At 25.6% G+C, this 13,845-nt stretch overlaps 1 protein-coding gene across 1 annotated transcript in view; it reads right to left on the reverse strand.

Moving 5' to 3' along the window:
- Window positions 1–13,845, reverse strand: part of LOC136080283 (uncharacterized) — an 84,426-nt gene that overhangs the window by 29,973 nt on the left and 40,608 nt on the right. Inside the window, exons 7-8 of the mRNA XM_065796899.1 lie at window positions 5,645–5,779; window positions 5,130–5,264 (exon numbers count right to left, since the gene is read on the reverse strand). Coding sequence (XP_065652971.1) covers window positions 5,130–5,264; window positions 5,645–5,779 — 270 coding nt within the window. The remainder of the gene's footprint in view (window positions 1–5,129; window positions 5,265–5,644; window positions 5,780–13,845) is intronic.

Here is a 13,845-nt window from a genome sequence, read left to right on the forward strand (position 1 = left end):
AAGCAAGTCATTTTTAAAATAATCATAAACTACTATATATTATTATTTTGAGAAAACTTTTTTTTAATGCTATTAACTTTTGACTGATTGACAAATTACAACCGCTCAATAAAGGTTTTAAAGTGTTTTAGAATTTGATCTGCAATTATTTAAAAAATTTATTTCCAAAAGTTTTAGTTTTTCATAATTTTATAATTTTATAATTCTTTTCTGTCTTTTATGCTTTTAAATATAAAACTGATAATTATACTAGCTAAGATCGGAGCCGTAAAAATACGGGTCTTTGTAAGTCTATTCCAAACCGAACATTTCTATACATTTTCCTTATATCTCCGTATTCAGGATCCGTAAAATACGAGACTTTACTAAACCTACCATTTTACATATCTATTCCACACCGATTATTTATATACTTACTCTTTATTTACTTACTACAATATTTTTTAGTAAAACAATTAGTACTGAAAAAAAACTTTAAGAGCCAAAAACTTAGCATGCGCACTAGGGTGGAGTGAATTTTAGTTTTTTTTACAATTCGTTTAGCCTAGGTGTGCAAAAGTTGTCTATTCATTTCAGAAATACTGTGGAAAAATATCAATGCTCTAGGAAATTATCTTGAGGTGCCTCAAGACCTTTAAAATTTTAATGGGTCCCTAATATTATGTAAAAAAAAATAACAATTATTTTATAAAAAATTTATTATTTAAGATTTTTTTGAAATTATTATTAAAAAAAATAAACTCTTTTCATTTTTAGTTTAAAAGATCATTTTTTTCTGCAATAAACTATAAAATAACATATTTTTTTGAGACCTAACATTACATAGTTTTGAAAAACTTTTTTTTACATAATATTAGGGACCCATTAAAATTTTAAAGGTCTTGAGGCACCTCAAGATAATTTCCTAGAGCATTGATATTTTTCCAGAGTATTTCTGAAATGAATAGATAACTTTTGCACACCCAGGCTAAACGAATTGTAAAAAAAACTAAAATTCACTCCACCTTAATGCGCACCTTTTCCGTTTACGTAGAGCTTATAAGTGACTTATAATTGGGTTTGTTTTCTGCTAAATACATTTCATTGGTAGCTCAGTGGTCAAGAGCGCTGTTGTCAGTGTTGTTTTGGGGGGTTTGAGACCTCCCTTTAATGTTTTAATTCTGAAATTTTTTGAATCTTGCTTAAATATTTATGCCAAAAATATAATAATATACAAAAAAAGATTTCTAAAATTTAGGATAAAACTTTAAAGTTTTCTTATTTTAAAGATATATTATACGTGATTATTCCATGTAATGCCTGCAAACTCAATATATGCTAAAGACATTTACACTTACAGATGTTTGTACCTAACGCTATACAAATGGAACTAAGAAGAATTAAACCACTAAAACGTAGTCATAAAAACAGTTCATTCTTAAGATTATAATTAAAAACTAAAGAATAATAGCCTTAGCTATTAAAAACTAATCTAAAAGTTAAGTGAAAAAAACTTTGCGAAATCAGTTTGTGACAAAATAAACTTTTATGCTTATAGTTTCCTTTTCATTATGTTGCATACAATTGCACAAAAAGATATAAATTAAGTACAGATATATTATTTCACAGATGAGAGTTTGTATTTATTGCAATATTAATAAATAAATAGTTTTTGTCTTTATTAGAACATATCCCATAAATATGTGTTCCATATATCTTTAATAGAAAGAGCTTTTTGAAATAATTTAAATAAAATCTTATTTCTAGTTTATTTTTCTAGTTTTTTACCACAAAATGACGTCACACAAGCAAAAAAATTTTGGTTTCAACGATTTACGAAAAACCCGCGTCCATCATTTTTAATGGTCTAAGAAGCAGGTGACGTAATTTTAGCAATCAGAAATTATCAAGAAATGGTCAAATCTAAAATTGAAGTTTCAAATTTTCCTCTTCGATGTCAATATGTTTCGTGTTTTTTCAATCTTGTAAATTTTTTTAAATATACTAACATTCATGTATAAAATCATGTCTAATATCATGTATAAAACTCTAATTTACCTTGTATACTTGTATAGTGGGTGTTTAATAAATATATAAATATAAAAAAATATAAAATTCATACAAAAAATATACAATAAAGCTGAAAAAAAAATTACTTTATATTAGGAAATGATTTATATAATGCTTCTTTTTATATTAAGAAATGATTTATATAATGCAAATACCGTTTAACTAATTTTTACTTATGAATTTATAAAATTAAATAAACTAAATTTAACTAATGAATTTTAATTTTCAGTGAACCGCAATTACTTTTAACTTTTTTGGTTTAGTGGCTTTTGATAAGAGCATCTAAATTTTGCGTCTATTTATCTCATTCCAATATATTCGTTGTATCATTCATATATTATAGTAAAAAATATAAATATGGCAAAAAAAACTTTTAATTGTCAAAAAAAAGTTTCAAAGTTTTTTCAAGCTCTTTCTTTTTTTTTTTTTTCCCATCATTATGTGGAAAGTACTGCACTGCAGCAGCACCTTCTAGAATAGCAGGGTTGTATTATTAAATTTTTTCTTTATTAAGTTTCAGACATTTTCTTTTTATAGACCATCCACAGCTTGTTAGGACTAATTACTTGAGCACATTAATAACATAAGTGTCTCCATCATAAATTCAAAAATTTTTTTCTCCCGGTGTTTTGATGTTTTTAGAACTTGTAGCTTTTAAAAACATTTTTTTTTGTTAAAGTATATAATATTGTTACTTATCTTTGTATATATTCTCTATAAAACTTCAAAGTATATTGTATTTTAAAAAATCTAAAAAAATTAAAATAAATAAGGTCACTAGTGGTTGGACTCAAACCGCGTCTTTTATGTTAAGAAGCTATGCACGCAAACCACTCGGCCACGCTGGCTTGTTGACTTACAATAGTTTTTAAAACTATATAATATTTTTTTTAACAAAAATAAATGCAGCATATTAAATTTAAGGAGAGCTTGACGCAATGCAATTTTCAAGTTAAAGTCTAACTGTAAAATTTGATCAATGTTTCATTATGTTTTAACATTTCTTAATTTGAAGTTTGCGTACGTTAGATATTTTCATACACTTTCGTTTACGCTTTTTTACAACAAAATGTGCAGCCACTCTTTCTTGCCACTACCTCGGTTGCAATAACTACCGAGGGTTCCGTGTCAAACACGCTCGAATTGGCACTACTAACACTAACAGAATTAATTTCAGCAATAATATATAGAGACGAAATTGAATTAAATAAATTTAATTTTTTTTCAAAAAATCTTTTTTAACTCAAACCTCAAATCTAATAGACATATTTTATAAGAATTAGCATATTAAAGAAAAATGTTAATGCATCAAGTAATTTGACATCTGAATTGCTCTCACTACATATAATTTTGAATCAAATACAAAAAAGATTATCAATCATCATGAATCATTGCAGAGCCAAAAATAAAATCATCAAATTGATCTCAACATACATTTTAATTAAAAAGGTTCTCTTCTTTATGTTTTTTTCAATGGATACTTGTGAGGAAAAATATTTATTGTTAAAAAAAAGTTACAATAGAATTTTTTTATTCCAACAATATTAAATTTAAACATCAATTAAAATATTCTTACATTAGAAATTAGATATTAGACGAAGACAAGCAATTAAGATCATCATAGACCCCAATATACTCCATAAAATCTAATATAGTTTTAGAATAAAATCTTTTTAAACAACTTATTCTCTTCAGTAACTTAAATTAAAAAATTTCTATAAAAAGTTCTTTAATATAGGAAAGTCTTAGTGATATTTTACAGGCAGAAAACGAAATGCAAGAAATTGATCTTAATTAATTACTGAAATGATCAAATATAATAGCCAAAAAAATTTTAATCAATTTTAACTGTTTATTGATGGATTTTAATTCAAGCCCCAAAAAAAAACTACATTAACGAATCATGGAAAAAATAATGTCAAGTTTGTTTAGACATTTTCTTCAAGATGTTAAAACATGCATTAGATATTGCAAGGTTACTAACAAGTTAAAGCAAAGTAACCATGATTTCTGGATGTGTAAGGTTTTTGAATTTGATAATGGTTTTTCAAAATGACAAAATGATCAATTCAAAAACAAACAAAAACTAGTGCTAAATGTTTCATTAAAACTTATTTTTTAACTTTTAAGATGTGTGCATTGATATGCGCATATGTGATAAATCAATATTCTAAAAACCCATATATTCTAAACCCAAATATTCTAAAAACCCAGCTACTACAAAAGGCATAACTCTCAGCATGGCAAAAGCTTAAGTATTGCCAACCAAATCCTTAAACCAAATCTTAGATTTGTTTAAAGCATGAAGTAGTAAAATATTATTACACTGTTCAGTTTTCAGTGATCAGTTTTTAGTGTAAGTTTTCAGTGAGGATTTTTAAGTATTGAATTTTAAATGTTGAGTTTCAAGAATTGAGATTTAAGCTTTGAGTTTTCAGTGTTTAATTTTATGGTTATCTCTTTCATTATATGTAAAATTGCATTCTATGATTAAGCATTGGTCGAAGTCATTTAAGTCATTGGTTTGGCTGGTTGAGTTTTAAATTACTAGCCATTGTATCTTAAAATGAGTGGAGTTTGTCCAGAAAGATATGACAAATTTTATTAAATGTTATTTCAAAATACTGTTTTTAGAAGTCAATAAGTGAAATTTTTTTAGAGCTTACAGATGTTACAAAAAGTAACTATAAATAAAATTCTATATGCTACATTGTTTGAAAATATTTTTTATACAAATAAATAAAAAAACATTAGCAAATTTTTGAAAATCTTTTTAATTCATTTTTGCCTTCAAATCTCTTATATTCTAAAGTTTATTTTTATTATAGAAAACATATTCTAAACCATCTTAAGAATATGAAAATTAACAACAAAAATAAGTATTGATTTATTCCTCCAGATTAAGCAAGGCGTATTTTAATGTTGTTTTTATAGATTTCATCAGATTAATGGATAATGATGGTACTACATATCATGTTTTAAAATACAACAGAATGTATTAAAATTCAATATAAAAAGGTATTTTAACAATGTAATAAATGACAATAAAAATTATACAATAGTTATTAATGAATACTTACCGAAGCATTTTAGTAATTCAAAGTTGTTGCCGTAGCACCAATCTATAGCATTTGAAACATTGCACTCCCTAGTTCTGTTCATGTATCCGTAGGAATCATTACAACTTGTCCATTTACTCCATTGTGTCCAAATAGCTAAAAACCCGAATATGATTTTCTACTTTGCAAAAAATTTAAAAAACTTCCAAACAAATTTTAAAACTGTAAAAAAAATTGGATTACTAAGTATTGACTTAAATGACATTGATATTTATTTAAATCATGCCAGCTTATTTTTAAAGATTTTTTTTCTAATTACATGAAGAATGACTAAACATGAATTCACTAATAATTCTCATATTTCACAGCTATTATAAGCATAAATTGATAATTATTTTTGCATGATTTAAAGTTTACATACTTAACATATAACTATAAATGTGAGGTGTAAATAAATTAACAGTGTTAAAAAAATTTAATCTTTTTTTAACTTTACGAAAAATTCTAACAAAAATGATTAAAACGGAAATGTTTACCAAAGCACTGCTTTACTTCTAAATTGTTTCCATTGCACCAGGACATTGCATTTGAAACATTGCACATTCTGGTTCTGTTCATAAATCCATACGAACTATTACAATTAGACCAAAGGCTCCATTGTGTCCAAAAAGCTAAAAAAAATTAGAAAATTTAATCAGATATTGGTTGGGTAATTTATTTATAATCAAATACCAACCAAAATCTCTAAAGTAACTATTATATAATATATTGTACATAAATATATAACCAAAAAAATATTTTTCAATAAATATATAATCCAACCCAAATATTATTACAAAAAAGTTATATTACTCAACGGAGACATTCAAAAAAAATTAAAAAATATCAATAAAATAATTCAAATCAGTTATACACTTTTATCATCATTTTGGCGTGATTTCAAAAAATTTACTGTTTTAGTAATGGTAATAGAAATACTTCAAAACAATTGGGTCAAATAGTTATTACTGTTTTTGAAAGTTGATGTCTTTATAATGTGCAATTCCCTATTAAAAATTTACATTGCGCGAATGGTTTTGTGATTCTAGTTTCACTAAATAAACTTCTTTTAATTTTATTTATATTTAATATATAACAACCGCACTTATTTTCATTCTCTTAGACGCTAATAGTCCTGATTCGACCAGGTATAAAATTTTCCTCTTTTATTTTTCTTTATCACTCTCCTTCTCCTATAGAATAAACTCTTTCCAGTTTTGTTTTTGATCAAACTGACCAAGGCCGCTCTCATTACACTTAGCCAATATCGTTGTTATTATTAACTTTAATAAAGCTTAACCACTAGCTAGACTGTAGTACCACTGTTTTTGTTGGGTCAAAACCTTTTATTTCTTAAAGTTTTTCTTAAATTACATTGTAATCGAGTCTTTGTTTAACAAATCTCTAATATTTCATTTTGAGCCTAACAACTTACTTTCTGAAAACTAATACAGATTTTATTTCTCTTGTTTAACTATTACTTTTATAAAAGTAAGCAGTTAAACAAGAGAAATAAATAATTAGTTGTCAGAAGTAACTAAAACTAAAGTAACTAAAACTAAAGTAGCCTCCTCGACTGTAATGGAATCCTCCATTACAGTCGAGGAGGCTACTTTAGTTTTAGTTACAATCATCTCTCAACATGATAACTTAAAATACAAACCTTGCCAAACAAAGCCGCTGACTGAGTAAAACAAGTCAAGAGCTGTACTACCATTGAGGTGGTGAGGTGCAAACTTGGAACTTCTCGCTTATGAGGCAAACGCTATTTCACTCCACCACTACCTTCTTGAACCGCTACTACTACCACTACACCACTGCTAGTTGATAGTACCAGGGGCATGGTGGGAATTAGGCTCAGAACCTCTTGCTTATGAAGTGACTGCTCTTCCACTACACTAATACTACATTTTACATTTGAAGATAATTGTAATTTAATAACTAATGGAGAAAATAGTTATGCAGAGAGTAAAAACATTCATTAAAAAAGTAAAAATTTAATTTGTTTAACTATAACTAATGCAGGATTTTACTGAATAGTGGCATAAAAATTAAAGGGTTTTATATGCCTTTTTTATTTAATAAGATTTTACCAATTATCGTTAAAATTAAAAATTAATAGCTAAAACAAAGTTATAAATTATATAAGTTTTACTATAAGTTTAATCATGAAACATATATAACATAAAATCATATAGTTCAAACTTATAAAGAATAAAAGCAGTAAAATGTTTTAACAACAAAAATATTGAAAAGTAAATTATAAATAATATAAATAATGTCAAAATTAACCTTTATAATTTTCATGCAACATTAAATGCTTGATTTGAAGGCCCATAAATATATAAATGCTGTATTTTATAAAACCATTTGTATAACTAAGCATAAGTTAGTTATGAACAAAAAAATTTTCAAAGAAGACAAAATATTTTGTCCAAAGTTTATGAACGAAATGAGAGATACAGGACAAAATTGCGGACAAAGAGAGTCTAGGGTTATTGCAAATTTTGAAAACTTAATCAGAAAAAAAATGTACTTTAATTCTCATGCTTCTTTATAACTATGAGAACATAAAAATGTTCACATCAAGGCACTTCACATAAAGGAGAAAATTAGGGGGAGTTAGGGCATATTGATACATTGGGCACACAGACACAGTAAGTGTTACACGAAAAAAACGCACAATAAATAAGTAATTCACACACAAAACTTACAGTGTCTGTCGGAAGATTTAAAAAAATACAATTGCAACAAAATTCAGTCATTGGTACAAACTGAAAAACCATTGATGTGTTTCAGACGCTCTAAATTAAAAACTTTGATATTTTCTTTAAGTGCGTTTTCGCTAGCAAATTTAGTGTTGGCATTGTGCCAAACGTTGCTGAGTAAGTATACATCTTTGATAGCAATATTTTTTTTACTTTAATAAATGTTTGGTACTTTAACTTAAATGCATTTTTGTTTAAATGCATTGATATGTATCAATAAGGCACATTGGCATGTATCAGTGAAAAAATCTCAAGACCTAAATACGTATTATTAAAAAATAATGCAAATTAGATTTGTGTTATATTTTAGGATTTTCCTTATTATTTGTTATGAATCAATATGCTCCTGACTTGTACCAATGTACAATATACCGTAATAGGAGTAACTTGATACGAATTAAATTTATTATTAAATGGGTATTAAAAATTTTTCTAATAAATTTTAAAGGTAATTTGTTTCATTTAAGATTACTTACACATATAATGTACTCATGTTAATATCTTTTTTATGACAAGTATGCCATTGCTATGATTTGTGTTCACTATGAAAAGAAAATGTATAAACCTGGTCTAACTTTCCCTAATTAACAGAACTTTAATTGCAAACGAGCTAAATGACCAGTTCAAATCTGCTTTTGTTGTTGAGCAAATTGGTAACTTACCTAAGTGTGATAATAAGGCATTAATAGAAATCAAAGTCACAAAAGCTTTTAAACATATAGATAAAGACAATGATTTTAAGCACCTTTAAATATTAAAAGAATGGTAACCCATGGGCTGTGATGTAACCAATGCAATCCAGGCAAACGTGCTCAAATAGGCTGCAGATGGCTCTATATTCTAATATACTTAGATCTTCTTGTGAGCTCAGTGAGGTCAAAAAACATGATCCAAAACAATTATAACATTAATTCAAAAGATGTATAGAAAATTGGTTTCAGTCAACTATCATTAATTTTACTCATAATATATTTTGCATAAATTTGAGACGGTAGTTTGAAATGCTATCATTAAGTAAAAGTAATTACCAATCTATTAAGTAATGTTTAACAGTTTTGTGCAGAAAAAATCATGTATCTCATAATAACGTAGAAATTATCAATAAGTCATCTAACAGATGTAATTTATCTTGATTTTCTTAAAGCTTTTGACAAGTTAGCGCATTGCGAATTGCTTAAAAAACTTGCAGTGAACAGAATCAGAGGATAATTGCTCGGCAAGAAGTTTTTACTTGCAACAGAAGACAAAGGGTTGTTCTTGGTGATGCAGTTTCCAATTAGGCTAATGTCACAAGTAGTATACTTTTATAAGTGGTAACTTTTTGTTATTTTTATAAAAGATTACCGAAATGTCTCATAATTTTTTTTATACTGAAACAAAAGCAAAGTCAAAATTTTTTTAAATAATTTAGATAACAAAAATTTGTATAATTGATACACTTGTAAAATTTCTTAGAAATTAAAGTCTTTTATTAACATCATTTTAAAAATATTTTGATCTTATGATCACAAAGGTTTTCAGATTACAAGTTAGATAAAGCATTATTTTAAATAAATCGTTTAATAATTAAATACTCCAGCAGTCAACCACACAATCAAATTATAAGTTGAAAACTAAATGGTTTAGAGTTGGAATTTTTTTATATATAAAAAACAATTTAACTTTGTAGATAATACTTATCTAATACTGAAGAAATAAGTAATAGCAATGTCTTTCAATTAATAAAAATTTAAGATCACAACTTTCTTTTAGACCACCATATTTTGTAACAGTTGATTTTAACTCTTGATGTGGTTTCTTTATTTTAAAGATCATTAAAAGCACATTATATGACACAACAACTAACATTTTTCCAAACATCTACTTTGTTTGGAGGCTGATGTTAAAAAATGGTTGCATTTAAATATGCAAAATACTAATATACTATGACTAAATGTTTAAACACTTTAGTTGATATAAATAAAATATTTGTTTTTATTGAGCCATAAATAAATTGAATAAGGAACTATTTGTTGACCATTTTAAGTATATGCTAAATTATTAAAAAAAAAAAAAAAACTTTCAAAGATATTTGCGAAGCTCAAATAAAATGACAGCTGATCGTGATATCTGGAAATGCTTCTGGTCTATAAATTTTAAGGTTTTAAAAACTGTAAACTCTGTTTTTATTACTAAACTCAATGTTTTTTTACATTAAAAAAATATTTATATTGATCTTGAATTATGTCATAAACTCTCATAATAAAACCATATTATTACTAATATTTTTTATTATTATTATAAAAGTTATTATTTAAGCTTTAATATTTTAACTCATTTTATAAATCTTCAGATATGACTACATCTTTTCGAAATGTAATTGAGAACTTGAAACTTGTAATTAAGAAACGTATGATGTAATTGAGAAGATGAAAGTTGTAATTGAGAATCGTAAATGTAATTAAGAACATGAAAGTTGTAATTAAGAAATTGCAAGAGAACATAATAGTTTTAAATGAGAAAAGTTTATGATATAAACTCTTAGAACAAAGTTCATAGTATTTTTTATTTTGTGACTTGATTTACATAGTAGTTAAAGGTTGGTTTCTATTTTGGCCATGGTAGCCATATGGGTCGGTTTTCAATAAATAATAATATACTATCAATAAAATGAAAAAGTGATAATAAAGGCATTTTAGCGGTAATTGGAAAAATCCTATCGGGTGTTATTTAAAACTTTTTTGTTTTGTGAAAAATTCATTTGAGAAATAAAAAAATTTTATTAGTTTATTTACAAAAAAATATAAGGATATAAATTAAATTTAAGCCATATTTCATATTTAAAATCATTGCGCAATGTATCGTAGTATTTATATTGACTCCTAAATTTTGCGCCAGAGTCACACAATCGCCATTTTTCTCAATACATTCTGCAACTCTTCAGTCATTTTGTAAAGATAAAACATAATGTTTTACTTTAACTTGTTGGGTTGTATGTATTTCATGCCGAAAAATTGGTCAAGTTGGTTCTGCCCAGCATACTCTTCATGCATGGTCCATGCATGGGATTCATTGGCTGATTACCGGTACCACTGCGCTGGTGATGCCGTTCATATTCCAATAGTTCGTCATGTTCTTATTACGATCGGTCGACAGTGCCGATCATGCCGATCTTGTTCCGGACTTAAACCATGTTTAAAATTAAAAAAAAACTGAGTGTGCGCATGCGTCATTATTATATAAAGAATTTTAAAATAAAATTTTAGAGTTAGTAAAGAATTGAAAAATAAAGAAAAATAAAACCTTCAACACTTAGCAAATGTCAGTTCCCTTATAACTTTTTATTGATTTCTATTTGTTATAATTTTATTCGAATTCATTAACGAATGATAAGAAATCTTTTATAGCATAACAAATTGTCGTGGTACATACATTTGATTTTACTTTAAAAGTAAGTAAATGTTTTTTTGAGGAACCAAATCATTTATACCCGATTTATGTTATTATTATAAATTATATTATTTATTTTATATAAAACAAATAATATAATATATATATATTTATAACTTATGACCATATATTACACAGTATGCTAATATTTGGTTTTATTTTAAAAGTATTTTAATTACCTTTAAAATGAAAACTTACTTTAAGTGAGTAAATGTTTTTTGAGGATCTCCAATCATTTATACTTTATATTAAAAAGCATATTTGGGATCCTCAAACAACATTTACTTACTTTACTCAACTTAAAATTACTTTACTTCAACATTTTTTTACTTCAACTTTTACTTATACCTTTACTTAAACATTATTTTACTTCAACTTTTACTTATACCTTTACTTAAACATTATTTAAACAATTAAAATTACTTAACATTACTTTACTTAAAATAAAATCAAATATTATGATATTATGTAATATATTGTCATAAGTTACTATGTTATATATAGATTATACTATCATAGGTTTTACTATTTAATAATGAATATTGTCATAGGTTATAACATTGAGCAAATGTTATATTTCAAGTAGGTATAACCTATGACTTGTTAATTTTATACTAATAGTATGACTTAAGGATCTCAAATCATTTACACTTTATATTATTTATTTTATATTTATATCATTTATCGTATAAGTAAATGATATATGTATAATTATATTTAAGTATTTATATAATTACATATATATACATAAATACGTACGCATAATATTTCTATGATATAGGATATACATTTATATCATTTACTTATATAAATGGGTAAATCTGCAATTAAGCGGCATAAAATAATTTTGTTTTTTTGCTTGTTGTGAGACTTGCTCGAAGTGGTGACTTTTTAATATAAACATAAGGAATATTTTCACATACTTTCTATTTTTTTATTATTTAATAGACTTTCTGCCCCAACAAAACCCTCAGTCAATGTTGCAGCACTCCCTTGTAGCAGCAGGCTATAAGTTATTGGAGTAGCAGCACTCTCTTGTAGTTAAAACAAATTCCTGGCATAATTAACAGTATGTAAATTATTAGACAACTATTTTGTGCTAATTAAGTGGATCACATCTAAATACGTTGCTTTAAATTTAACAGATGCAGTTCAAAAACATGAAAAAGGAGTATGTAATACAGATGTCAAGAGGTCGCATAAAGCGATGGTTTTTGCAAGCTTCCTTTAGAAATGGTGGTTTTGCAAACCGTGCCTTAAAAGAGTAAGCTAAATATACTTGATGGTTCTCTTATTTGTTCTAACTTTTATTTGATATTTTATACATTTTTCTTGAAATATATTTTATTTATTGTTACAATGTTTTTATTGTATTAGTCAAGCATTATAGAGTGTTAGATTTTATAATTTAAACTCATTTTTCAGTTTTTTTATATTTTATTCCTTTGTTTACTTCACTTAATTTTATTTATTTTTGTTATAATTTTATATTTATTTTACGAGTTTGACCTGACATTTATTTTGCATGACTGACTTAAAACCATATTTAGATTAAACATTTTCTTTTAATTGCGTCAATAAGTGTAAAATCATAATCTAATCATGATTGTTATCATTTGTTCAATTTTTTTAATTGTTTTACTTACATAAAAAAGTGATGTGATTGAGTAATTGTTAGAATTAAATTGAATAATTATGTTAGCCTAACAATGTAATCAAGAACGATGAAAACTAATTATGTAAAAAGGTAAAATGAAGGTAACACAATATTGTGAGTAAATTAGTTTTTTAATCTATAGATAAGTTATAATATATAAATATATGCTACTTTTTGGTGTAAGGTTAGTGCTTTAATATCTATTTATTATTAGAACTTAGGTACAAAACTGTTTAAATGACTTTTAAATCATCTGACACATTGTCAGGAGAAAAAGATTGCAATAAAATCGGAGGGCGAGTAGTCTCAAGCGTTAGCAAAGGAAGCCATCAAATAGTAATGATGATCTTTCTATATGCTTTAGCTTTATTCCTTTGCAAATTAAATGTGTTTGATGTATTGAAATCTTTAATTGAAATGCAGAATATTTATAGATACATCTGCGTAGATCACAATGAGTTTATAGTTTTAAGATAATTGGAATATGTTTTTATAATTTTTATGTTTTTCATTGAGAGTATTTTTTCGAAAGCTACACGATTATCTATTGTTACCATGGAGTCAATGAGTTGTAATTTATTGGATAAACGTAAGATGTTCTTTTTATATTGCATCCCAAAAAATTTCATTGATATAGAAATTGATATAAAAAATAAAAGAAAACAACAACAAAAAACTCTTTAAGTGTAATTTGTATATGCACTCAATGAGTTTTTTGTTGTTGTTTTCTTTTATATTTTATACTTTTTTTTTTTTTTTTTGCATTTCTTATAATAGGTTTTACTTAATTATGTAAAAATACTTACTTATGTAAAAATATGTATTACTTAATTAATGTAGAAAA

The sequence above is a fragment of the Hydra vulgaris genome, chromosome 05 (assembly GCF_038396675.1).
Source record: "Hydra vulgaris chromosome 05, alternate assembly HydraT2T_AEP".
NCBI lineage: Eukaryota > Metazoa > Cnidaria > Hydrozoa > Anthoathecata > Hydridae > Hydra > Hydra vulgaris.